At 43.9% G+C, this 27,025-nt stretch overlaps 1 protein-coding gene across 5 annotated transcripts; it reads right to left on the bottom strand.

The window, feature by feature from the left end:
* Positions 1 to 4,192: 4,192 nt before the first annotated feature.
* Positions 4,193 to 17,816, bottom strand: RLIM (ring finger protein, LIM domain interacting). Of its 5 annotated transcripts, none has more exons than XM_014256501.2 (4): positions 17,717 to 17,816; positions 8,096 to 8,284; positions 7,197 to 7,280; positions 4,193 to 6,366 (listed from the first exon to the last, which is right to left on the bottom strand). In XM_014256501.2, exons 2-4 carry the CDS (start codon positions 8,262 to 8,264, stop codon positions 4,832 to 4,834), a joined length of 1,788 nt encoding a protein of 595 aa, XP_014111976.1. In that variant the 5' UTR covers positions 8,265 to 8,284; positions 17,717 to 17,816; the 3' UTR covers positions 4,193 to 4,831. The 5 variants fall into 5 exon arrangements, with proteins under 5 accessions (XP_014111976.1, XP_014111975.1, XP_014111974.1 ...); XM_014256500.2 differs by having other exon boundaries at positions 17,659 to 17,809; XM_014256499.2 differs by lacking the exon at positions 17,717 to 17,816 and adding an exon at positions 17,080 to 17,222.
* Positions 17,817 to 27,025: the final 9,209 nt, after the last annotated feature.

Genomic DNA, 27,025 nt, shown 5'->3' with positions numbered 1-27,025 from the left:
TAAATAGAGCTTCCCACACCCTAAAAAACTTCCTTCCCACTCCAGGAAGCGTTTGCATGTACCTCAGCTGCTAATTTTAGGATGGAGTTTGAAGCCACTGTGAGATTCTCCCGGAATCCTGGTTGGATTTGCAGGGAGACTCAGCCCTGATGGATACCTGGAGTCACTGCTTTTCCTTGGAAGACAACTTGGAGATGCTGCTTTTGTATCCTACGTTATCCACTGCCAGATTTACAAAGTCTGGGATTTATTTCTTCAGTTTTATGTCCTAAGTTAATTCTGTAGCATTCCAACTCTTTCCTTTCTGCCTCAAGGGGAAAGGTGAATGGAGGAAATAAATTCCTGCCACTGCGTACTCCAGTGCATTCCCAACGTAAGAATAAACCCAAGGAGTGATGATCCAGCACAAAATGAACGCTTCATGCATTTTATTGAGTGTATTTAAATCTGCATTATAACATCTTACATAGGGAACAAACTCCTCCTAAGTGTTAGCTGGTAAATCTGGTCAAACTGTCCAAAAACCTCTGAGTACCAGTTTGTATTAAACAAAAAAAACCACAAATGTAAAGCACTGTACCAAAGAAAAAGGGAAAAAATAAAGAAAAGTGTCACAGTGGAATTCAGGGCTTCCCAACCAACAGCCTTCCCAGCAGAGTGAAATTCAGAAAGGGTCTCAAATATTGTAGCTAAAGGGAATAAAACCAGATAGAAATCAAATAAATTTGATGGTATGTTTCCCCATAAGAAAAAGGAGACACAGTCCGTCTGAGAGGTTGGGAAGCCCTGGTGTAACAGATGCAAACCTCTTTTTTCTACCACACCACCACTTCTTTGTACTTTGGGTACGTTACCATTAATTGTGTCTCTTCAGCCTCCTGCTTCCCCCCCTCCAGTTGAGGGTAAACAAAAAGCCTACTGTACATAAGGGCAGGAAATATTTCTGAAGTTGTTATAAATTCCCTCCATGTGGCTCCAAGCCAACCTTCATCCAAAGCTCCTCCTTCTGGGAAAAGGCAGAGGAGCAGGAAGACATTTCCGACAGCGCCGGGCTCCTCCTCGCCTGCTCACTCAAGAGCCTTTCCCAAACCAGGACATCGCTTTTGTGGGCACAAAAATCCCAAATTAAGGGTGAGATGGAGCGATGGAGATTTGTTTAGAACCCCCCTCATCCTTACCTGCACCTCTTGTGACCCTCACCTTGTCCATTTTTAGGAGGAAACCGCTGGATTGTGGTTATCCCACTGGGAAAAGGGCCTTTGGAGTCCCACATTTGCATAACCCAGACAAGTGACAGGAAACTGGGATGCCACTCATTATGTGCCATTGTGCCAGCTCTGGTGGGAAATCCTTGGTCTGCAAGTGCACACAATGGACAATTAGAGCTCCTTCAGACCCCTGGGTGTCTGTCCTGCAGCTGCTGTGCTTCCTACAAAAGGCCTTTAAAACTCCCTGATTTCTATGCATGAAGTACCTAAATAATCAAATGGCTTTTAAAACAACTCGACTGCCTTCAAGTTCTCTGCAAAAAATTTGACTTGTTAGAAGAAATAAAAAATATGCACGTGAAAGGGAAATTGAACCAGCACCAGGAATTCAGGTTTTCCACAGAGAGCCCCAAATAAAATAAAAAATAACACAAAAAAAAAAAAAATCAATGTGAGCACCCACACGTCTGTGTTGGTTCACAATGTGAATTAAAATATGAACTTACAGCAACCCATAACTGATGTAATTATTAAAAACTGTGTTTGTCACAAGGCTTTGGCCTGGTGATCATTGCTGTGGGCAGGGTCTGTCCTGCCAGAAAGGAAGGAAGCTCACACACCAGGTACTCCCAGCAGGAGTTTGGACATTTGGGAAAAAAACCCCGTGGGAACCAGTGAGTGGGGTAATGATAAAGAGGATCCTTCCAAACCAAAATAGAAGCTGCTGATGCTGAGGAATCCCGCTGGTGCTGAAGGCAGATCCCACACGGTGGCACTGTGACCCAGGCTCCAAAACCATCCTTCCTACAAATCAGCAACGTGACAAAACTCGCCCTTTTAACCCTTCATACCCCTCCAGCACGACTGAAGATGCTGTGCCTCCCTCCAGAAATACAAAAAAAAAAAAGGAAGGAAAAGCTAAATACACATGTTCCCTATCAAAATAATTCATGAAATGTAAATTAGTCTAATTATGAAAGTGTTTCACTTCAGTTTTGCAAGCAACTGAAATGTTAATATTGGCTTTTCCTAACTCCTATCTAAATTTAGATAAATAGAAATTTAATTACCCTAATTAACTGAGCTACATAAAGAAGTTTTTGCTGCAGACAATGAGCCCCCAGCCCCTTTAGCACACTCAGCGCTGCGAAAGGCAGAGAAACGACAGAGAAAATTCAACATCTCCCAAATGGAGATTAAATTATTTGCTCTTGGTACTGATTGGGAAACCTCCAAGATTTTATTAATTGCTCTTGTTACAGAAAGATAAAATGTTAAGACATGCTATTAGCTAATAAAACTGTAAGGGCAGTTCTACCAAGGTGGAAATTCCATGGAAAAGGTGGGGTGAGAGGTACCACAGCCATGCTTTGTGTGGGTTTGGGATAACTGGGATAACTGGGCTCCCTTCCTGGTGGTCACCAGCTCCGATTTGAGCATCTCTGACCTTCAACATCTAACACAGTACCCATGTAAAGAGGGATTTATTTTTCTTTTCCTTCTAATTCTGCGCTCTGTAAGTCTGGAAACCGTGACTGAGAGCGAGTATTTGCTCTGTGAAATTCAGAAGTGTTATTTTGCTGTGAAATTTTGGCACGGAGAACCCAGCACCCAGAATCAACAGCCAACTTTTAATTTTCCAGTGATGGGTGCCCAAGGAAGAACCAAACCCGTGAGCTGATTGCTTGTTCTGTTCCCAAAGAACCCTCGTGTTCTCTCTGCCGTGATGGTGTGTCCCACCAGGAGGAAAGCGAGCTCAACAACCAGTCAGGGTTTCCCACTGAAACAGCACAAAATGCACATGGAGGGGAAAAAAAAAAAGGAATTTTGGGATGATGTGGAATACTGAACTAGCTGAGATGTTAAAATGGTTTAGAGCAGCGATTATAGTTTATGCACCCACCACTATAAAACACCAAGAATGTGTTTTAATTAGGAAAAAAGAGATAGGCCACCTTTGGTTTTGTCATCTGAGGAAAAAGCAACATTTCCCATCCAGCCACCAAGAGCAGCTCATATCCCTTCAGAACTACTGCCCTGGAGTGGAAATAAATAAAAACCACTTTCCCATTGCACATGTAAGCCAGGAAAAACCCAAAACCTTAGAGAATAAAAAGAAGAAGGGGGTCACTGAGAGTGAAGGGTGCCCCCCCACATACACACACTGATGAGAGTTTAGGTACATTCTCCAATTCTCAACTGCAACACATCACATACCTAATTTAAAAAAAAAAAAAAATAATTTTCATTCTGTCCAGTAGAAATAAAAAGAGCTTGTCGGGTTTTTACTGTTATTCTCAAGAATCTGCTACACATTTAAGTGCACTCATTTTTAAATGTAACCCAATACCAAGGATGTGCTTTCCAGTTATTCCCTGTGGCACTTGCATCACAGGCTCCCAACACCAGATCACTCAACACATCCAGGGGTTACCAATACAGCTGAAGCTCATGAAGAACTAAAAAAACCAACCTGTACATACTTGTTTGCTGAAGTTACATTGCCTCAAAAATTGAGAGCAAAAGCTGATAAAAAAAATTGGGCACAAACCTCAGTGAACAAGCCAGTACACATGGGTTTGTATTATTCCATATTTGCAACCATACCAAGAAATAACCAGCCATTAGAACAGTTTCTAATTTTTATCTTTTTTTTTTTTTGGTGGCATTACTGAGCCAAAAACACCGCAATTATAACATTTAATTTCTGTTTTTTAAAATGCAATTAAATGTCTAATCCAACTGTTTTTATGTTACAGTAGCTGTTCACATAAATAGTACAGATATGCACTGCTCTTGACAGGTACACAGTCACAAAAGCAGCTCTCTCGTGTTCACTTTGCTCTCTGTGTGGTGGGGTCTGTATGAAAAGCATTCTTGATTTCTAAGCATGGTACAATTTTAATTCTTAATGCGTTAGAGTACAACAGTGCGTTGGAAAAGTACTGAGCTTCTACAAAAAAGCTTTACAATTTTAAAACAGATTTGTTGGGTTTTTTTTCCTTTATTTAAACAAGCATAGGCAATTCTTATATTTCCACAACAAGATAAATATCCCAATTACGCTAACAGCTCATCCTACAGCGTGCCATAGTGATGGGGAAAGGGCTAACATTAGTGTTATTTACACAGATATGTCCAATATTAACCCAGGAGGAAAATTAAAAGTATGTTCACATGTGCAATTAAATTAATATTATTTTTTCAGAGAGTTGGATTTCTTGCAAAAATTCCTCTATGACTCATGGACACTGAGCTGGGATAACTTCTCAAAGAACTCCTCAGAAGCACAATCTTGAGGACAAACTGTTTATTGGACTGGGATAGCAAGGGCTGGACAGAAGAACTTAATACTCTTCACAAAGAAAAAAATATTTTGAATTGGGGAGATGTCTTTGGACAAGTGAAATTGAACACCCAAACCGACTAGAACTCGAAAAACCTAATTAAAGAAATTTTCCAATTCCCAATGCTTGAATCCAGAGAAAATGCTTCAATGAGGGAAGATTCACTCCGAGTCATTACTATACATTGAGGTACCACTCAAAAAGTGGCCATAAAGGAAGTGACTTCTTTGCCCATCACTATCACACCAGCTGCCTGGCCATCGACTCAGCTCTCCTTTAGACAACGCTCTCCCTGTTCCCAGAAGCTAAGACTGCTCTGCGGCAGATGGGGCAGGTGGAGTTCTCCGACAGCCAGCGGTCGATGCAGTGCACGTGGTACTCGTGCGAGCACGGCAGCTTGCGGAGCTTGTTGCCCTCCGTGTACTCTGTGATGCACACGCTGCAGGTTTTCAGAGCGTCGCTCTCACCAAAATTCCTCATGGCTAGGTTGTCAATTTGTTCTTTGGTGAGTCCTCTTGGTTGGTCATCGTCATCTTCGTTGAGTAGGAAAAATTGTGCAAGGCTAAGGAATGGTAGAGAACCGCTTTCTTCAAAAGTGACCGACCCCCTCATATTGCGGCCTTCCCTCCTGGCACCAGATGTCGAGCTAGCCTCGTGCCCACCCTCGTACACCTCCCCTGAGCTGACATCTGCATTCTCGCTGCCCGAGGTGCCCCCGCCTCCGCTCTGCGCCTCAGAAGTCTCCACGTTCTGATTGGGAGCCGGCGCACTGGGATCTGCATCGCTATCACTGTACATGAAGTAGCTGAGCTCCCCGAAGCCTGTCATGATCTGCCTCAGCATGGTCTGGATGGCCACTGACGTGGTCTCGCTCAGGCCCGTGTTTAAGATCCGACGGATGGGAATCCTAATGGTGCTGACGTAAGTTCTCACTCCGGCTCGCTCCGAGCGGGAGAACGTGCGCCGGAATCCTCCGCGCTCGCTCTCGTAGGTGACTGTGTTGTTGGGGGTCTGGGAGCGGGAGCGGGTCCTGTTGGCTATGCTGTCCCTCTGCCGGTACTCGCCCGGGCGAACTCTTCTCACCTGCAGGTCAAGCACTATGGTGGGAGGCCTCTGCCCAGGAGCCGTGGACTCGCTGGAGCCGGTGGTTTCTGAAGAACCCGCTGCTTGAGGAGCAGACCTCGTTTCAGGGGGGGAAAACAGAACTGCGTTTTCACTTGGCACCTCAGTCCCCACTGTGTGCTGCCTTAAGGTCACGTGCTGCCTGGTTCTAGAGCTGCCCTCAGCCTCGCTCGCTGAGGAGTGCTCGAGCGTTTGAGATGATGTGTTATGGTGAGACCTGCGAGGGGCCTCACTCACTGCATTAATAGGTGACCTACTTCTATCAGTCCTAGCCCGCGTCCGCCGCTGTTCTGGACTCCTACTCCTGGCTCTCCTCTGCCCTCTAGGAGGGGAAGCCTCCTCAGCTGTCAGCTCCTCCGCGCTGCTCCTTTCTGATCCAGGCTGCCTTACAGACGGTGATTCAGACCTTGGAATTTCAGAGTCACTTTGGCTGTTTTCCAAATCCTCCCCATTGGAAGGCTCTACAGATGGCTCATTCTCAGTTTCTGGATTCGTGTTCCCATTATTACGGTTGACATTTATTTCCAAACTGAATCTGAAGTCGCCACTATTTGGGTTAGTCCGGCTCACTGCTCTCCAGGACTGGTTTCCGCGCTGCCCACTTCGTGTTGTATTTCCAGTCTGTCGGACTGAATTAAGCCAGTCTATTATAGAATCTCCATTTGAAACATCTTCTGCGGACTCTGCACCTGTGAAAAAGACAGGGAACTACCAAAATTAGAGTACTGAGCTAATTTTGGAGCCATCTTTTCCAAGAACATAATTGCTTAGCTTAACAAGTGACAATTTAGAAGTGCCGAATCCTACCAAGTGCTACTGTGGTTTCATAGGCAGAGTGACAAGCCTGTAACTACCAGAGCCCTTCTAAGGGAGCAGGAGTGGACATTGCTCTAATATGGACAGATAGGCTGCAGCCATCACAGAGCAAACAAGTCAGCAAAAGAACATGTATTTTCTATCTTAAGTAAATGGAAAGTCACATGTCAGGTGTCATAACACATCAATATTCTGTGTTTTCCTTTCCAAACAATTAAGTGATCTATCGACTGTGAAACAGAGAATTAAGTTTGTCCTGAGCCTCAACCTGCAGAGCTTTATAGCTAATCTGTCTCACTGAAGAAATGAACCCCAGTGGTCATCCCTGAGGATCCCCCACCAATCTCTACAGAAGGGTGACAACACAAGCAGTGCAGCATCTTTGGAAGGGAAGAATGGTGAATTAAAAAGAGGGATTGCCAAAAAGCATCCCAGAAGGGAGCAGACAGAAAGGCAATCTTTAAAGAAATAAAAAAATTAATAAACCTTAACAAAACTTTATTTTGATAGAAGTAAGAGATGTGTTACGAATGAAATCTGTCCCAAACTGACCTCTGCAGCAGATACCAGACATAAGGTTCACTGAGTTTTGAAACAAAGCTCACCTTGCACCTGCCTAGGCTTAACTTTTTCCACTCCTGCACTCAAGTTTAGGTCCGTACGGGGTGCTAAAGTTAAGAGTTTTCACAAACACTGTATATACCTCTATTCTCATCACTGTTTTGCTGTGGCGGACCTTCTTTAACTTGGTGTAGCCTTCTCAGCAACTCTTCTTCAGTAATTTCACCTTAGAAAATAAGCAAAATTTTCCAAAAATATTTCCAAATCATATACGTATGGCAAGCATTATCAAAAGCTTCTAAAGAAGGTACAAGCCACTGCTTATGTTCTGTCTAATTAAATCCTGCCATAATGGCACTGCCAAGCACGTTGCTAAGGGGAAGTTCAGACACTTTAGCACTGTTGTCCCAATTAAGTTTTCTTGAAGCTGAAATATCCAACAGTTCCGTCCTATTCAAGAGAGATGTGCTCTCTGGTTCTGTAACCTCTACAACTGAGCAGCAATTTTTGTCATCCTACACCCACTAGGGTGCCCAGAGTGAAATAGTTGAGGTTAACACTTCCACAAGCAGGAAAAGAAGGTTTAAGTTACTTGAGTCGTGGTTTGAATTAGATTTTAACCTATAAAAAGGAAATCTAGCAAGTTGATTGAGAGCTGACATCAAAATGCCCATGCAAAATCTCATACCAGACTACTTACCCTGGTTACAAACTTCTAACCTCACCAGCACAAAATCTGCACACAGATGCTTAAAGGAGACTTTTTGTCCATTTAAGGGCTCATAACTGGAACTGGATCAAATCTGGGTGCTCCTGCCAAGTTGTGCGAACACCAGATCTGGTGAATCCACACCATCCTATGTCTCCACAAGTCAAGGGACAATGTGAATTTAAACACGTGCAAATTAGCGAGAAGCTACTTCCTACCACGGAGCACGGCTGCAGCACACAGACGGGTGAAAGGGCTTCAGGAGAAGACAAAATGACACAAATTGCCTACAAGCAACTCTAGCAGGATGGACACAGGCAAGCATTACCTACCTGGTGTTCCTAGCAAATTGTTGTCTCTCATAAGCCTGTAGTCCTCTTCACTCAGGTTGTTCACAAACTGATAGAAAGCTTCCTCTCGATCTAACCGATCCAGCTGGCTCTGACGTTGGGCTTCTGATTGATCAATACTTCCTTTATCACTAGAATCTGAGCTTTCCATCTTGATGAGTAGAAGAGTACCTAAAAAAGGAGAGAACAAAGCCTTCATCGAGAGCAGTGAAATACAGCCTGGAATTTAGGCATGTTTGCAATAGAGAGTGAAGTACAGGTTAAAGCAGTTTGTTAATGAAGCTTTAGTTAAGATCAGGTTCATCACCACAGGGATCAAAAACAAAGCAGAAACCTCCTCAAGAAGTACAAACAAAACTGATGCCCATCATTACCAAATACTCAACAAAGCAGCAAGCTGAACACAGAATATCATCTGTCATAAGCCTTAGCCCATCTTTCCATTCACATAGTAGGTGACCATGATTATGTGCTTTTTGCATAAAATATTCCAAATATCACAACTGCCTGTCCAAGCCGCCTTACAGAAGTGTAGTACAAGGCATAAGCCATCCTTGATCATGCTCTCTGAGCACAGGATTACATGTTCCTTGCTTTTTCCTGCCTGCTACAGAAACACCCTCTTCACCATACAAGTGAATTTTAACACAACAAAGTGGTTATGAAGAACTCAGAGTGTTTGTTTTTGTGTCTGTGCACAAAACCAGGTTCTCATTCCCTCAAAAAACAAAAAGAGTTTGTAAAATCACCTTTACAGTTTTACATCAAGAGAGGAATTTGCTTTCAAGTTTCAGCTTTTACTGAACATCAACTGACGCTGATGAGCAAATTTCCAAGACAAAACTCCAGCATACACCAGGTATCACTGCTTTAAAGAGCTGTCTTCTAGGCTGCATATTTTTAAATATAACTTTCTCATATTGTTTTTCATTTGGATAAAATACCTGACAATGTCTCTCTTTCAAGGAAAATAATCGATGAATGCCGTGTCTGTATCTGATAAATATTATAAGGAACACATGCAAATGCAGGAGACATTCTGGCACTGGCTGTGCCATGCAAATACATCAAATGAAGATAAAATAACCAGTTTCCTTGATCACTCTGCCTCAATATTCACAGCACCAAGAATTTTCCTGTACAACTGGTAGAATCTAGTTACTCGGAGAGGTGATTAACAAGCTAATCCTCTGCATGCTAAAAAGCTCTGCAATAACATTCCCCATCAGAAAACATTCCTTTCATTTAAACCATACTTCATGTGACATGGAAATACTGGAAGAATAAAGCTTTTCTGCTTCTCACTGGAAAATTTCCAACACTTAGACATCTGTCTAGTGCAAAAAGCATCTTTTTTTGGTTTGTCAGCACAGCTGTCAAGTCAAGACTGCCCACAGTTTACATTAGTGCTTCTCCAGAAGAGCAGCACTGCATGATCTCCATGGGCACTTTATTTCAGCTGCTATGGTGAAAATTAAAGTGCACCTCCGACCTCGGTGTGTAGCACCAGAAAAATTCCACAGGACAGGACATCCCATTATTGCAGACTTGCAAATTATGAAACTGCTGTTCTGACCCTCTTTGTCTCCAGTTCTGATAGAACTTGATTTTAAGTTAGTGCTATTAACTTATTGCCACTCTGGGCTACTGGTGCCATTTGGTTCTGTGAAGTTCTGCCCTTTTACCAAAGCAATTACACTCTTTTTTTCAGCAATCAGGGAACAGCAGCAATTACCAGGGTTACTCCTGAGTCAGATGGGAGCCTCTCAGCTTTCTCTGCATTTCTAAACCCCTGGTGCAATCTGAAGACTGCAGACTGGCATGTGAGTGTTGTGTTCTGGTGCTGATAAATGACCCCATTCACAGGACAGTTGAGCAATAGTTTCTGCAGGTGTGTTCAGCTCTGACTGAGCTCACTCAGGAAATCTCTGTGCCCTTCAGAGGCCAGGCACATATTTCTAATGAGAACACAGCTTCAATAAACTTTTTTTACAAGCTTTTTGTAGAAGAATTATTACTTCAAGTAGCATTACTTAAAGACATGTCAGAGAAAATACTTTTAAAAGCAGCTCTCTCTCATTCTGGTATGATCTGAATTAAAGTCTCAAGTAGAATGAGAAAGTTGTATCCAAAATAAAACCCTGAAAGATGCATCAATTCATTGGGAATACACATCAAACTCTAACCAGCATTCCCTTTTTTGGGATAACTATGACACAAAGTCAACAACAAGACTAAGAAAATAAAGACAAGTAATAAGATGCTAAGGGCCAGGAGCAGCACCAAGTTTTGTAAAATATTTTACTCCAAATGACTGCCATGGGATTTACTGACTTGGAAACACGTGAAATGTCTTCAGAAAGATGGCAATATTAACACCTTTGTAAGCATTACACTAATTCTTCAAGAGCTTTTAAAAAAGAAAGATGCACTATGCATACAAAACATAAGATTTGTTTAGTAATTATTTACTACTTTCCTTTTAACTGAAAATTCCAGTGCTTGCAGGCACCTTGGCTATCTAATGCCTACATGATTCAAAGACATTTGCCTATTCCATTTCAGAAAATGAAGGAGTACCATTCTTAGTAAGGAAAAAAGGGAGAGTCAAAACAAGTCAAATGGGGTTTGAAAAATTTAAATACCTCTTCTTTACAAACTGGCTGATGTACAGCTCAATAGGTGGTTCTTTAGGAAATGCTTGGAATAAGTCAGTACTACTTATTTCCAGGTTTGCTCCTTTTTTCTCCTCCATCACATCTTATCTTCCCATGAAATCAGCTAATGGTCAAGGCTGAATAGAGTTTACTGCTAAGAAAAAAGCCTCAGAGGCGGGATCTTGAATGAAGAATTTAATTTACATGAATACTATTTCTGCTAGTGACAAATTGCTGTATTTTCCTATTGCAAGCTACTAACAAGTTACACCAATCCCCCATATCCCAATTTCATGATCCCAGAAAAGCTGTGAACCTCTATGATGGAAATAAAGATGGCACAGAAACAGCAATAACACATTCTCCCTACCTGACTGCTGATAGCAAATGGGATGGTACTCTTCAAACCACAGCTCTGGTATTAAAACCAGTAAATAAAAGCAGGACTTCTACCCCAAGGCTGCTGCTGTTTTCTATCTCCTCCCTGTGCACTCAGCTTATTGTGCACATTGTCCAACATAAGCCTCACCTCCCAGCCTGCTGCAGAGCTCTCCATGGCCAGACTGAACTTACTGGAATGTTTAGAGCGCTCCTGCCTCAGCACAGCTCCACAGAGCCCATCTAGCTGGACAGCAGGATTTCCCTGGTGGGAGTTACTCTCTCTGCACAGAGAGGCAGAAATAACTTGAAAATCTGCCCCTCAGGATGCTGCTGTCAGCTCACACCCTGCAGACAATTAAGACTGGCTGAAGGAAGCCAGTAATACAGGGAAGCCCGATGAGGGAAAACCAACAGGTGTACTATTAGCTTACAACAAAATAACCAACATTTGGCTATCTAATAAGCAGGTACAGTTCAACTATGCTTTTCTATCTTCCACTGTAAGACTTCGTTCTTATCCAAGCTAAAAGATCCAGAATTTCCTCCTTTAGTGTCCTTCCTTGTCAGCACTGAGTTGACACAGGGTGGGGAAGATCACAACTACAAGCAGGAAGTTCAGATCTGCTGGTTATTGCCAACTTCAGCTGAGATACCCAGATAGGAAAATCTCTTTATGGGGAAGTGAGGGGGTGACCGCCTAAAGCCTGAAGCCTGCACAAAGCAAGAGAATCAGAGATAGGATAAACAGTTTTTCTCCTTTAAAAAAAAAAATTTCAGCAGCTGAATATCTAGACAGTAACTACAGTGAATTCTTAATTGGTGTTCCCATCCTGCCACAAATCAGAAAAGTATCTTCCCTGCAGTTACGCTTCAACAAGCTCAGAGATCTCCAAGCACAAATGACTGCCTGTCTCCCCACTGCTGCTCCAGACTGCAGTAAGCCCTCAAAAGCTATTGTTTGTTACATTCTTTTATTCAAGAGGAAGTAATACTGTGTTATTTTGGACTGGGACAATTTAAGAGTACTGCATGTTCCCTCAATAACACAAAGTTATCATTCTTACAGCATAAGAAATACTTTGTTTTCTTTCATGCCAGGTTGTGCATAAACTAAATCCAGTCAGGAATGAGCTTCTGCCTCAAATCTAGTGGAACAGCAAGCAGGGATAACATGTGAGTGTCACCCATTTACCTTCAACAGTAACACAGCCTATCTCCATACTGCATAGCACTCGTGGACTACAGGATTCTTCCCAGAAAAAGTACTAATGGACCATAATGCACAGTAATGAATCTCTTCCTCCTTCAAGAATGTGCAGTATCTCCTGACATTAGTTATCTGTATTGAATACCAAGACACTACCTACCTTAGCCTGCATTCCTGGTGCTTTTAGGTTTAAAGAAATCCCATAAAACATTAGAACTCTCATTAAACCATCTAGGCAGAACTTAAAAATTCTGACTAACCCTGAAATCACTCATTGGCAGGGTTAAATAAAAAAGCACTACCTTAAAACTAAAATCTTCGTTAAGATTTATGGGGCAAGCCTCAAATTTTAACAGGACAAGGCATGGAATTTAATTAAACTGAAGAAACAACTCAGCTGCTCATGAGTCAGGTGTGCAAGAAGTTCCTCTAGAACTCCCCCATGTCGGTGTTACCGGTATTTCAACCTCACCTGAGAATCTCTCGTGCCCTGTATGGCAGGAATGTTTCCTGAGTTACCTCACGTCCCAGCAACACAGTTAATACCTCTGGATAAACAAAAAGGAGGATGGCAGTGTGGGTGTTCCAGAGGTGTCCTCAGCAGAAGGCAAACTTCTCATTTATGATTCATACCTTCATCTTAATTAGCTACTTCAACCTGTAGAGCACCTTGCTTACCTGCAGTCTGCAGAACTGATCAAACTCTTGGACTACAAGAGTGACTCAGGATGGAAGTCAGAAACACTGATTTGTTTGCTTTGGGTCGTTAGAGGCTTTTTTCCCTGCCCAGCTTGCAGTGAACATGCCTCAAAGACACTTCAGCTCCAGAGAAGCACAGCACAGCTGCGTGTCCAAGCGCTTTCCACGAACTGTGACTTCAGCAGCTCTGACGTGCCATGGCAGCACGGCCCCAGCCAGCCCTTGCTCCAATTCCATGTCTCAAATGACACAGGAACAGCAGCTAGAACAGGCAGTCCTCTTACCCCAGCTCCTTCAAGCACAAACAGAACCCACTCCACACACAGCACTCGTCCAACCCACCCCACCTCTTTTTCCTAGAAGAATTCAAAGTTAAAAAACAGTTTCCATGCCAGTCAGTATCCAATTTCTCAATACTCAAAACTAGCTGGAAGTAAGACATAACAGAAACTACATTTTCATCTTAAATATTTCATCACTCAAGTCTACAAGCTCAAAAGCAGAAGCAAAAACTGTCAGTGAATCCCATCATTAAAGGAAAAAGACACCCTAAGACAGTGAAATGAAAGTCATCTATTTGCATTATACATGGAGCTTCATTATGTCAAGTTTGTTTGGCTTTCTCTTTTTGTGCAGGTGCACAAGCTTCCTTTTGTCATCACACCAAAGGCTTTGATACCACAGGTCCAATACACTCATCTCCATCTTAGAAACAGTAAAAAGGAACAAACTTTTCTGGTTTTCAAAGTGGCATCATGAATTTTCGTATTTTTTTTCCCCCACAGCTATTCTGGCTTTTTATTTCCACTGGGATGAACAGCAAATTCAGGTTCTTATCAGATTTTTAATAAAACTACCACAAGTTTTAAAATCAAGAACTCCCTATGTCCTCTTTAATTCAAAAATTTTCATGAAACATGCATCACTCTTGGAAAGCTGGAAGAGTTTTGTGTTCTAGGGAAGTGTTCTGTGAAAAGTGCAGTAAAATTTAAATGCCACTTTAACAAGTAGTGTTAAACATCAATTCAGCTTTTTCACTACCACAGTGTGTTTCAAAGCAAAGGCCCTCAAACAAGATCTCATTCTGAACACACATTTCAAACAATAGAAAGCAAATGAATACTTTTGCAGAACAGTGGCAGAAAGTTCCACAGAATAAAAAAGCCCCAACAAACCAGAGAGGAAAAACACTTCAGCTGAACCAACTGTTGAGATAAAGAAGAGAAACACTAACAACTCCTGATAAGTCAGAAAGAAGTGAGGAAATCAGGGCAGAGCTTAGCAATTCCAGAACACTTGAGAGCATGTGGAACCAAGCTGGAGCTCTGAAAATAAAATGTGGTAACAACTGCCAAAATGCTGGGCTTTGCCTTTTATCATCTGCACTTACTAAAACAACACTTTTCACATACAAGTAGAAAATAAAATTACGATAACGCTGCCTTTTGCCATCAAATTCAGATAGCACAGAAGAGAAAGCTTGGTGTATATGAGGTGCAGCAAGTTTGCAGCACTGCAGGCTCATGAAATGATGCTCTTTCTGCCCAGAAATGAGCTTCCTGCTGGGTCAGCAGCAGAAGGCCCACTCTGAACTCCAAAGAAGAAGTAAAGCTGCACACAAATAACCAGTGTTCACACTGAGGGACAGCACCAGAACAGGACTGACATCCAAGGACAAGTAGAGGTTTGATTTCTGAAGAAACACAAGTTATGGTTAGTGAAAACCCTAAGCCAATCAACCCTCACTGACTTTCAACTAAAAAAGAAAAACACATCTTTAAATTCACTGCTGAATCTTGCAGTCTCCACACAACTGCTGCTAATGCAAGCACTGCTAATAGTAAAAAGGCAACAACCAGAGAATCACTGAGACCACAACCCACAGAGGAATTCCAATACGTGCGTTCCTGCTCTTGTTGGCATCTAGTGCCCAACAAACACAGAAGTGAGAAATAAAATGAAGGCAAATTTATTTGAATTTAAGTAGGCATCTGTACCATGAGAATTCCATTTCTGACGCCATCCCAAGGGAGGGAAGCTCCAGCACTTTAACAGGACTACGTGCACATACACCTTGCACATCGAAAGCCAGAGTGCTCTGAGCACAAGATGATTTTAAATTACTGAACTAAGATAAAATGTGTGCTGGCTTTTCCTACGTCCCATAATCATCAGGTGGTTTTACGAGACCATCCAACCCTGCAAACCTCCCTGAGTCAAAAGCTGAGCCACAACACTGCACAGCAGCCAAAAGTTCCTAACAAGTACCTCGTTAATACAAACCTGAGTAGTCTGAAGGAGACTCAGGCTTGTGCTTATGATCTTACCTGCAGCCAGAGCCTGTGCAAAGGCAAAACCAGTCCCTGGGATGCTCCTGGCTATCCCTACTCAGCACACAAAGCTCCTGACTAAGTTATGACACTGCTACGCTCTTTAGAAGTTTTGGTTTTGAGAAGCACAAGACTCTCATAAAAATATCTTGAAGATGGAAATGTTCACATTTGGTTTTATCCCTTCAGGAATAATTTTTGCAAGCTCAGCAGCTGATAAATTTTCACCACGACTGAGATTAAACCACAAAACCTTGGATAAACACCCAACAATCATGTCTGGATTCAAGTGTTTTAACACATGGAAACTGAAGTTCTCTATAAAAAAAACCACTTAGGACACTCCAGTAGTGTGTTAAGCTACATTAAGCTGGATTTAAATGCAATCTTTATACTCATCAAGTATATGGAGTCATAACATTATGCTATATTATGCTATGATTGTTTAAAAAAAAGTGCAACATCTCTACTGCAACTGGAATCTTTCTACTAAGATCAAGGGATTTATTTTGATAAATTCCTTCTTCCACAGGGAAGAAGAATAAAGGAACAAGCAACAATACTGATCTAGAGGAGTTTTGAAAACATTTCCATCACACTCCCCATTCCACTAAAAAAACCCAAATACACATACTGGAGATGAGACACTTGCAACACTCTTGTCCAGGAATTCAGTAATATATGGAATTCAAAAGAAATATGATAGTTGACAACCACTACAGGCTTGAAAAATACTGGTGTGTGGTTATTTCAGTGACAAACATTTACCCAGTGAGAGCTGCTGATGAAGGGAACACTGCAGCTGCTGTGCCTCAGTGGTCTAACATAACAAGAAACCCTTAATTTTATAATGTGTGGTGTGTTTTCCCTTCCCAGGACATAATTCCAAGCTGTCATTATTTTAACTCCAAAATGGTAAACCTGTAGAGGGAACAGAGTCAGTTTAAGTGCTAGGTGACCACTACAACAAAACTAAATATCTGACCCTCAATTAAGATAATTAACTGCCCAAGAAGCAGCCAACTGTTTACTTGTTTTAGAAAGATATGACAAGTCACTGCAATTAAAATTCAGGGACAAATTAGTGCCAGAACTTCTCCTGAACATTTGACAACTATTTTCAAGTCAAAATTGCCCAAGACTGCCAATGTGGACAGGAAAATAAATGTGATGTGTGATGATACTATTGGGTATTATCAAGTTTGTATTCTTGTTTAGGAGCTTCTCTGTATGAAAGCTCCACCTTCCTGAGAAACAGCAAAATAATACTACTATTATTTTTAAAATTCAGGGGGTTTTTTTTGCTTTGAAACCTTTTGTCAGGCTTCTACACCACACTAAAATCGAGACACATAACAAAATTAAAAAACAAACCTCAATCATCACTATATTATATATATATATACACACACATACATATATGTAGATATATACACAAGCTGATATTGCTCCTCAATCAAAGCAGATCATTCAAGATAAACACATACATCCAGCCGAACTTGAAAAAGGTTTTGAAACAGAGAGACAGAAACCTTAAAAGCCAACAAACAGCATTAAAAGGGGCAGGGAAAAACCTGTACAGGAAGCTCAGGTGACAGAGCAAAGATGACGTGATTAACTGGGGAGAAACTCAGCACAGGAATAGCAAACACCACAGGTCTGAACAGGTCACAAGCTGATCCAGAGCCTTACACAGCGGGATAGGAAGAATTGTTCTCGCCTGTCTTCCACAACAAGGCTTCTTGCCTCGACTCACGGGAAGTACGGCCTGAAAATACGGCCCTGAAAAGCTGCGATTCCTTCAGCAGGCACTGAACTGTGGACGAGGCCCAGGACAGCAGCTCTAACCACCCCCCTCCCTCCACCCCTCCCAAAAGGAGCTTGTTCCAATTCCTCCCCCAGCCCAGCCGGACATCCCGAGGGTGCCGGGCCCGCCTGCCCTCCTCGGGGGCAGCGCAAACCCAGCTTCAGCCCCCAGTGGAGGATCAGGGTGGCGGCGGGAGGCCCCGCCAGGAGAATCCCCGGGGTGACGGAGCGCGGCCCATCCGGGCACACCCGCGCTCGGACCGCCATCACCGGCCCCCGCTCCCTCACGGCACCGCGGATGGAGCTTCCCGCCCTCCGCAAAGCCGCCCCGCTGCCCCCGAGCGGGGACTGAGGGGCCCCGCTGCCGCCCTCCGCTCCGGGCGGAGGCCGCCGCCGCCTCCCCCGGGCCTGGGCCTCTCCCTTCCCCGGGCCATTTTGAGAGCCCGCCCCCGCCCCGGTGCTCACCGCCCGCCGCCGCCGCCCGCCGCCGCCCCCCCGGCTGTGGGTGCACCGCTGCCCGCACCGCTCGGGGCTGGGTGCCGGCTGTCCGCGCTCCTTCCGTGCCCGCTCCGCCGCCGCGCCGCCTCCTGCCCGCTCAGGCCGCCATTTTCTGCTCCATTGTTACCAAGGAACGGGGGGCCGGAAGCGGCCGCCGGCAGCCGGAAGTAGCGGCGCGCGCGGCCCCGCGCAGGCGCGGCCCGGGAGGGCAGCCCCGCCCAGCGCGCGCGGCCCCGGCCCTCAGGGGCCGCCGCCATTTTGGTGCGGGGCAAGGGCTGAGGGTGCGGCAGGGTGGGGTCGTGGGTGTTATCGCTGCTCCTCGGCTCACGGGCCCAGGGAATGTGGAGGCGACCGGGCGTCAGCGGTGCCTTCTCCTGGTGCAGCGCGGGAGGAGGGTCCGTGTCCCCGCGGTCCGTTAAGTGTGGGGCCGTTTCATGTCACCACAGGTGTGCGCACGCTGGGCAGAGGTGGCTCCGTGCAAGGCCGATGGTGGCCGACAGTGCGAAAATAATAAATATTGGCAGTACTGGCGACTGGCGGTGAGGACATTCCTCCACGTCTAACCGTGGCAGGGTTTCCCCTCTCACCTGGCGTTTTGTACTACATACAGCTGGCATGCCCTATGAAAACGAAGATATTCCTGTTTTCCGATGTCAGCCTTAATTAATTGAATGCCAGACTTCCCATCTTAGGTAGGGTTAAGCACATGTGAAGTTTTCCCCCTCACCACTGAAATTATCAAAGGCAGCTGAGTTTTGAGAGATCACATTTTAATGCCCAAAGTCATATCTTGAGATGGTCTTGCAAGGAAGTCATCTTTGTAATATTTGATACATAGAGAAAAAAACATATTCCTGAGGATTTACACCATTTCAGGAAGCCCACGAGACACCTTTGTTTCTCCTTTTGGTGGTTCATTATAAAAATAGCACTGTCAAGTTGAGGGGGATGTTGCATTTAAAGGTTGTGGTAACTGTTGAGTTTCTACTCAACAATACAAGCACAACTTCTAATGTAAATGAAGTGTTTTTATATATTCACACTTTAAATTTCCTGTCAGACTTGAGAACTCAAAGGCAGCCACAATGTCTGGGCAAGAGAAAAAAGAAAGGACAGGTACATGTACATATTTTTCATCAGCTTTACTTGCCACAGGCTGTGACCAGGAAAGGAAGATGCCACAATCCTCAGTAATGGAGAGCAGGAAGGAGTCCCACTTTCATCTGGAGCAGGTGTGTTTTCCCAATTATATTTTTGTTCAAATAACCAGTACATGAAGTGATTGAGTTTCTTACAGCGGCAGGACAGGTGATACTTGATACACCTCATAGCAGGAGTGATGGAGAGGTGATACCTAATATAGAATAAAACTTGCTTGCAGAATGTTCACCTTTTATGTTTTTAAAAGTAAATTTGGGTTGAGAGAGTGACTTTAAATCAGACCAGTCCTTTGCATCATTGCTGAAATTACAGTTAGATTTACTGCAGGGTCAAACCATGACTTAACAGCTCTGCTTTGACTGTTAAAATGTGAATAAAATTGAAAAAAAAAAACAAACCCAAAACTAAGAAGAGTAAATTCAATGTCACAAAGCAATTTTGTGGTTTTAATGCACCAAAATATTTGTCATTGGGAAAAGCTGTCTTGCTCTTGACCCACAACAAATGAATTTTTTTTTTTACTTGGGCAGTGCTCCAACCCCTACAAATTGCAGTGGCTGGAGAAACTGTATCCCCCAAAGAGAGACCCTGTGGCTGAGTGTGTGAGCACACCTTTATATTTGACAGGCACCTCTGAAGCTGGCAAAAAATCCATTGCATTGTTAAATGTGGATAATTCAGGGAGCAGGTGATGGGCACACAATTGATCCAGTTTATCATGAAAAGCCTTGTGCCCACGATTGATAAGGCAGCCACCAGTGTGAGTATTGGCAATTAGCACAGCAGCAGGACATTCCTCAGTGTCACCTCAAAGGAAATCGGAGGTGAGGGGACTGCCAGAGGCTGATCATGCATGAAAGTGAATCCTTCCTTTCCTCCCCACCTTTTCTGTATACCAGGTAAGATCAGAGCAGGATAAAAGTGGCTTTGTTTAGACACCAGTAACCTAAGCAGCAAAATATTAGGGATTATGGAGCAAATGGGAGGTGGAGCATATTCTGTTTAGATGGAGGGATAAGACAATGGTTTATGCTCCTGGAACAGCCTCCTGATGTCTGACAGGTCATTTTGTTTGTCTCTTTCCCCTTCAACAAAATGCATTTACTTGATTAACCTTACCAAAAGTCTTGAAAACCATCAAATGGCAAAGCAACAGAGGAATAAAACATTCTTCTTCATGTCTGTGGGTGAGCTCTGACTCTTGAGGCAGACATTTGCCAGTTTGCTGGGAGATGAATACCCGTGAGCAGCAGAGATGGCAGCTGGATCCTGCTGCTTCACACCTTCCTGAGCGCTAAAAACCCGGGGCTGAGCTCCAGGACACACAGCCGAGGAAAAGCCTCTCCCTCGGTGTGATTTGGTGGATTTATTTGCAAATGCCCTCACAGAGTCGATCAGGTACAGAAAAAGCTCTGATTTTTCAAAATCACTTAATGGATTTCAGTATCCACTTGACATTAATAACAATTAATGACCTGTGCACACACATCTCCTTAACAGCTTTGATAAAATTAGGATCGGTGTAGCAGCATTTTTCAAAAAGCTTGGAGGGGAAAATATATCTGCATAGAGAACTTTGCAGTATAGGGAAAAATCCAAAATCTACAGCAAAAGCATGGTGTAATTCCTATTTAAGTGTTTTCAATTTGCTACTGTATGTATAGCAAAAGAGAATTGCAACACTTTTCCATGGTTAGTTCAATGTAGTTTCCTTCAATGAGGGTAAATAAATTTGCTTTAAATTCCCCAGGGTTTTAAAAAGAACTTGTTAGGTATGCAGTGATAGATGAAAAAAATAAAATTTGTTTTTTCTTTTTCTAAAAATATATTAAAATAACTTATTCATGATATAGCTAAGTAATAATCCAAATGCAGTGAGGTGAGGAAATCTGAATCTCTTGGGAGCTTCTAAACCTGAGCAAAAAAATTTAAAATAAAAGACCCACCAAACTCAGACCCTTGTACACTCAAAGTAGAGACAGAGCCAGGAGCTGAGTGGGCAGCTGAAGCCAGCTGGGTGGTGTAAATGCAGGAATTCTGATTTTTTCCAGCTACCTGGCCTTAAAGCTGGGCTGCTGTTTACTTTTTAAATTGACTTTGTCTTCCTGTAGCTTCTGACAGAAAGTTACATACAAAGTCTGTGATAAATGCAGAATGTGTGAACTTCTGCTGAATACGCTTAATCCCAAAGGATTTCTCTGGTGTTTACTGTCAGTACCTAGTTAGGTGCTATAAATCCAGTTGCACCTGAGAAATTCAGGCTGCAGAAGATGAAGTAGTTGAGGCAAAGTGTGGCCATTTATACAGTTTCAGCATGGAGATGCTTGTTCATGTCCCCAGAGTGCTTTGTCACTGCACCTGAGCCCTGCTCAGGCCAGAACTAACCAAAGTGGGAAAAAGTGAGGTTTTATTTTTCCTCCTAGTTGACAAAATTGTCCTAGGCCCTCCAAGAATCATGTGCAATTGAATGATGATTTTGTCCTTTCTTTATAGAAAACTCACCTCCGCAGGTATTAATTCAAGAAAACTTGTCTCCTGATGAAGGAACTTCATCTCTATTCTGAAAAAGCCAACTCTGCCAGGTTTTAAGCACAGAAGTGGGTGAATTTTATTAAAACCCTGAGGCAAGAAAGCTCATCTAAAATAGTCAAATGGAAATTAAAAGCTCCATAGGTAGGACAGAATAAAATCCTAGACTGGAAAAGTTACCTCATCTTGATGAACTCATTACCATGCTTACCAGATTAATTTTATTTTGGTTAGCATTAACTTTATTTAATTTTAAAGGAATTTGTTTCTAGGATTATAACATTACTCAAAAAGCATCTTGTAGTACTGTGAGAAAAACACTGTTTGAGTCTTTTCTCATGCCAAAAGTTAAAAAATCAAATTTATATCAAGTCTTAATCTCAGCCTTTCTCCCAAAAGCAGCCATGCCCAAACGATTTGCTCTGCATTCACACTGGTGCAGCTGAGTAATGCGTGTCCTGGCACAGCCTGATCCATTCCCTCCTCTGTCACCTAAACCAAGCAGAAAACCCAATCAAAGCCCCTGAAATGTGGAAATTTCCTTCCAGTGCCGGCACTCGGCGTTCAGAGGGGTCTGTCTGTCCGTGCTGGCGGCAGACACTCACTCAGGATCGGGTACATGAGCAGCACTTTCCTCCTGTAGATGTCTGGGGGGAACTTGGCGTAGTACACCTTGGCTCGCTGGGTCTCCTCGTCGCTCTGGATCAGGATTTTCCCGATGCGGATGGATCTGCAGCAATCCCGCAGGCCCTGCTCCATCGCCTCCCCTGCAAGGGGCAGCACAAACACAGCAGCAGATGCTGACACTGACAAAGGGCTCGGGACAAGGGGCTGCAGGGAAAGGGACAGTCCCAAAGGGACAGTCCCCAAAGGGACAGTCCCACCCCTGTGCTGGTGAACAGCTCAAAGCATTCAAACACTTGAAGCTCTTTCCCTTTTTCCCCATTTAAAGCAAACCGAATCTCCTCGGTGTTGCCGAGCCCCTGGGTTTGATGTTCCCACCTCTCCCAGGAGAGAGCTGGAAAGGGCAGAAGGCATGGGTGGGGTTTGGGGACATCCCAGTGACAGAGGGTGGGGCAGAGTGTGGGGCTGCTGGCTGTGACAGCTCCTCAGATCCAAAGGTTTGCCCAGCACTGGGCAATACCAGGGACTCTGCCCCCACGAGCGTGGCTGGGGTGGGGCCCTGGCTCTGGGCACAGGTGGGAAACAGGGGAGGGCACCTGGCCCCTCACAGGGAGCGGCTGCCAGGGAAGAGGCCACAGGAGATCTGTTCCAGACATTTGTCTCCTTAAAGGTTAATGGGAGATATTCCTGGACATCTTGTTATCAAGGATACCTGAGAAAAAAGAACAACTTAAAATAAATACTAAACTGATAAATAATTTCAAGGAGATACTGTTACATTATGAAAAGTAGGCTTTGCCATGTTAATTTCCTTAATGTCATAGTTTACAGTAGTAGAGCTGTTAGAAGAAGCCTTCAGCCAGTAAGAGACCAGATCTTGTCTTTCACTGTACTTTGATTGAGAAAGAGGAACAATGTGTCAATATGACAAATATTAATTGGACTGAAAACTGATAGGTCTCCAAGTGTAAGCAGCACACTGAACATGGCAGAGCTTCTTTGCTGCGGGATCTTGACCCCACACCACTTAATGTGTGATTGCTGACCTGAGAGAAAATGCCAAATCATTACTGGTGATCTGCAGCTGCACAGAAGTTGGGGCAGGTCGCCAATACCAAACCTAATCTGGATCACTTAATGAGCTGAATTTAAATAAACAACATGTTTTTCGTGCCACCAGATGTAAAGTCGTTAGCCTAAGAATAGAGCAGCAGCTGGACTAAGGGGTGGGTGACAAAGTCATGGAAAGCAGTGACTCAGAAGAGGAATAATCAGCTGAAGATGAGTTCTTAATGAGATGCTCTGCCAAGAGGAGCTAATGCTTCTAAGGAGTCACAAAGCGAGGCACCAAGAAAGACAAGAGAGCTTTTGTTACCTCTGTGTGGGCTCCAGGAAGTATTCCTTGGGGGCTGGAAAACACATCTCGGTGAGAAAGCACCCAAGGAACACAGTTTACTAAGAAATAAAAGGTGAAGGGATATTTTAAATGCAGTCTCTGGAAGGCATATGACAGATTTAATCCTGAAGGGTGGTGAGGCCCTGGCACAGCCTGAGAAGCTGTGTCTGCTCCATCACTGGAATTGTTCAGGTCCAGATTGGATGGGGCTTGAAGCAACCTGGAATGGTGGAAGGTGTCCCTGCCCTGTGGAATGGGATGATCTTTAAGGTCCCTTCCAACCCAAACCATTCTGTGATTCCATGATTTATTTGGCAGAGGGGTGTTTGATAGCTGGACATCAATACAGGTCACTGTGTATTTTTAGGACTGGGCAAAGCTGTCCACTGTAACAATCCACACACAGTTTGCCGACTGGGGCAGAGTGCCTGCTGCTGAAGAATCACTGGAAATACTTAATGAGATAATTTTTTTTCCAGAGGAAACACTCTGGTTTGAACAAGCCTTAATTCAGGGGAATCCAGCAGCCTTCATTAGGCAGGAATTGGGAGCAGGTTATGAGAACAGCTCCTGCTAGATTTGTTCTGGATAAATACAGAAACCCTGTGGCTGCAGGCAGGGGCGAAGGGAGGGGTGAACCAGGCAGCACAACCTGCGCACAGCTTTGGCTCCCAGGGAGGTGAAAAGGCTATTTTTACCTAACCTATCCCATATTCAACACTTTTTTTTTTGCATTATTAACATTATCAGTGTGAATTCTGGCTGCCCTCAGCAGCACCAACCGCAGGGCAATCAGCGTTTGCAAACAGCCACCAAAACATCCCTCAGACAATTCATTGCCAAGGCTTTTGCTTTAACTCTGGCCTGTAAGAGCACCATCAGCCACTGGGAAACTTAAACCCATTACAGAGTGAGAATACAATCAAGCAGTATCAGCTTTTATTGCAGTCCCTTGGCATTTGGAAAGTGTCGGGTGCCCACTGGGTCTTGTTGTTTACGGGAAGCAAAGACTCTGGGCAGGTTTTATTGCTTCATTCATTTGTGTGGAGAAACCAGAATGGAGTTAAAAGCCTTAAGTGAAAAATTGGGAAGCAGAATGGGGCTGGAGGAAGAGAGAGATTTCCAAGATTTTTTTCTTATTCAGTGTTGATGGTCACCTTCTAACTTACATCTAGAACAGAATTCTGATGGTCACTTACCAATCCTTATCTTGGGCCATGACTTCTGACATCTGTTGTGCAGTCTGAGAGTGTGCCAGTGACTGGGTACTGGTGCCTGGTTAATCCCAGGGATAGCAGGGGGACCAGGAGTGCCTTCTGCCTCTTCTGTTTGGCAGCTGTTTCAACGGCAAATGCTAATTCCTCTCTCAATGTTTTGCTCTTTCTGGGAATTTAAAAATAACTTGCCTAATGAAGCAGTGCTGAGCAGCTCATATGTCCAGACAGATAGGAGTGAAATGCTTCAGTTCAGAAAGCAAAGTCGTCCGTGGTGGCAGTGCCTTTGAACAAGTTCCCCAAGGCCCTTTTTCAAATAATCCCAGGACTGGCTGAAATTAATGCTGGAAGAAATTCAGAGAAAGGGGGGAGAATCATGTCAAAGAGCCTGGGACTTGGGAAGACATTTCTGGGTGAGCTGTAATCAGGCCCATCCTATGACATCCCTTTAGCAGTGCCATTTAATTACTCCTTTACAGACAGGGTTTGATGTATGTGTGCTGTAGCAGGGACAGCCAGAACATGAAAGAAAAACGTGGCATTTACTGAAGGCTTTTCAAAGATCAGTGGAGCTCCTTGTCCCTTGTTAGAGCAACGAGAAGCTGAGCAGAGTGACAAAACTGCCTGTCCAAGGGCAGCCACCAAAGCATGAGCAGAGACAATTACAGGCTATGGCAATTTTCAGCTTCTCTCTCAAAAACACCTTATTTTGTTACACATCTTTGATTTTTCTGTCTCTTGGACCTGGAGATCACCATCCTCATTTAGGTTTACCCTGCAGTGAGCTCATCTGCTTCAATGGGACAGGACACATGAGAACCATGAAGTGTGAACATCCAACAGGAGCTGGAGGAATGGTTACCAAATAGCTGGCCATGATATGCTGGGAGGCAAAATTGCTGTGGAAAAGCAGGCATGGGGGCCAGGGAGATACCTGGCTTCTTCCTTTGGGCCAAGACTGGAGTCAGAAAGTCTCTCCCTGCCCACTTGGAGCAGCCTTAAGCTCTTGCATTGATTTGCTACATTATTGTTTTCTTGTTCTAAAATTAAATTATTTGCAGTGCCATAATACTTATCAGAGTATAAATGCCAGTCTTTCTAATAATTAAGTGATAAAGCCCCATTTTTTCCCCAGCTAGATGAATGATTGTTACATTCTTCAAATCCACTCTTCTTTAATTGCTTCTGATGCCTTTGGTAGTGTTGAGTGACAGGGTCTGCTCTCCATCCTTGGAGGGTGCTGGGGGAACTCAGTAATGTCCTCGTCTCCACAAGAGGAGATAATTGATCCTAAAAAACCTGGTGGTTTTATTTGGGGCAGAAGGAATGAGGAAAGTATCCATCAGAAGAGTTTTCCACGCAGAGATTCACGGTACAACCCTATGTTAACCCTACAAAGACCATAAGATCTGTATCATATTCATCATGTCCATATGTTTTCATTGAATTGTTCTTAGAGTGCAATTCATCATTCCCTTGAGTCCCGCATCAAATATGCCATGCTGCAAAAGGATGAAATGAAGCCAAACCACAGGGATCATGTGTTACTTTGCTCTGTGCTCATGCCAGGGAAATAAAAGACTTCCATCACTGGGATTTAACTGCTAAAACCCAGGAGCTTCTGTCCCTCTGTACAGAATAATGAATTTCAGCATCATCCTTCATCTTTCATCCTTCAACCAAGAACATGGCCTGTGTGATGTCCAGGGCAGTCCAGGAAATGGCACATTTCCTTTTTTGTGCTGGAATCATGACCTGATTCATAACTGTAGCCTTAAAATTAAACTGGTGATTGCTCCCAGCTTGGCCACCCAGCCACTGTTCTCCTTACCCAGCATGAGTCCCCACCTCAGCATGTTCCCTGTAGGATTGCAGACTTCACTCACTTGGCAATAATTGAGAGATCTGCTCCTTGCTGTTCTCAAATCCCAACCTTAATGTCAAACAACCTTGGCCAGAGCTGTGCAGTGGCTGTCTCACTCACACCAGGAGCTCCATGGAGCTCTTGGATTCAGTGACTTTTCAGCTCTTGGTTTCCATCACCTTGGTGTCATAACCCCAGCAGAGACTGGAAGCATCGCAGAGGGGTCCTGCCAGGCACCCACCTTGGAACAGAGCCAGGGCAGAGCAGGTGCCTCTGGATCCAAGCCCAGGATCCAGACCATGTCCTCAAGGGACTTGGGGTGATGCTAAATCCCTCTGGGCACAGGGACAGCTCCAGGCACTGCTGGACAGGTTCCCCTCACTGAACACCACACCAGGGGCTCATTTCAGCAAGAAAGATCCTAAATAGTCTCCACAGCCAATGCCAGCACTTTGCAGCGTTATCAGATGGGAGATGAAGGAGGGATACATTCCTTAAAAATAATCCTCCTGGTGGTAAATAATGTGATTAAGCAGGCTGCCTAAT

The sequence above is a fragment of the Pseudopodoces humilis genome, chromosome 15 (genome assembly GCF_049639895.1).
Source record: "Pseudopodoces humilis isolate 2021_Gansu_Grassland_sample_001 chromosome 15, ASM4963989v1, whole genome shotgun sequence".
In the NCBI taxonomy this organism is placed as follows: Eukaryota; Metazoa; Chordata; class Aves; order Passeriformes; family Paridae; genus Pseudopodoces; species Pseudopodoces humilis.
This window is presented reverse-complemented; position numbering and strand designations above follow the sequence as displayed.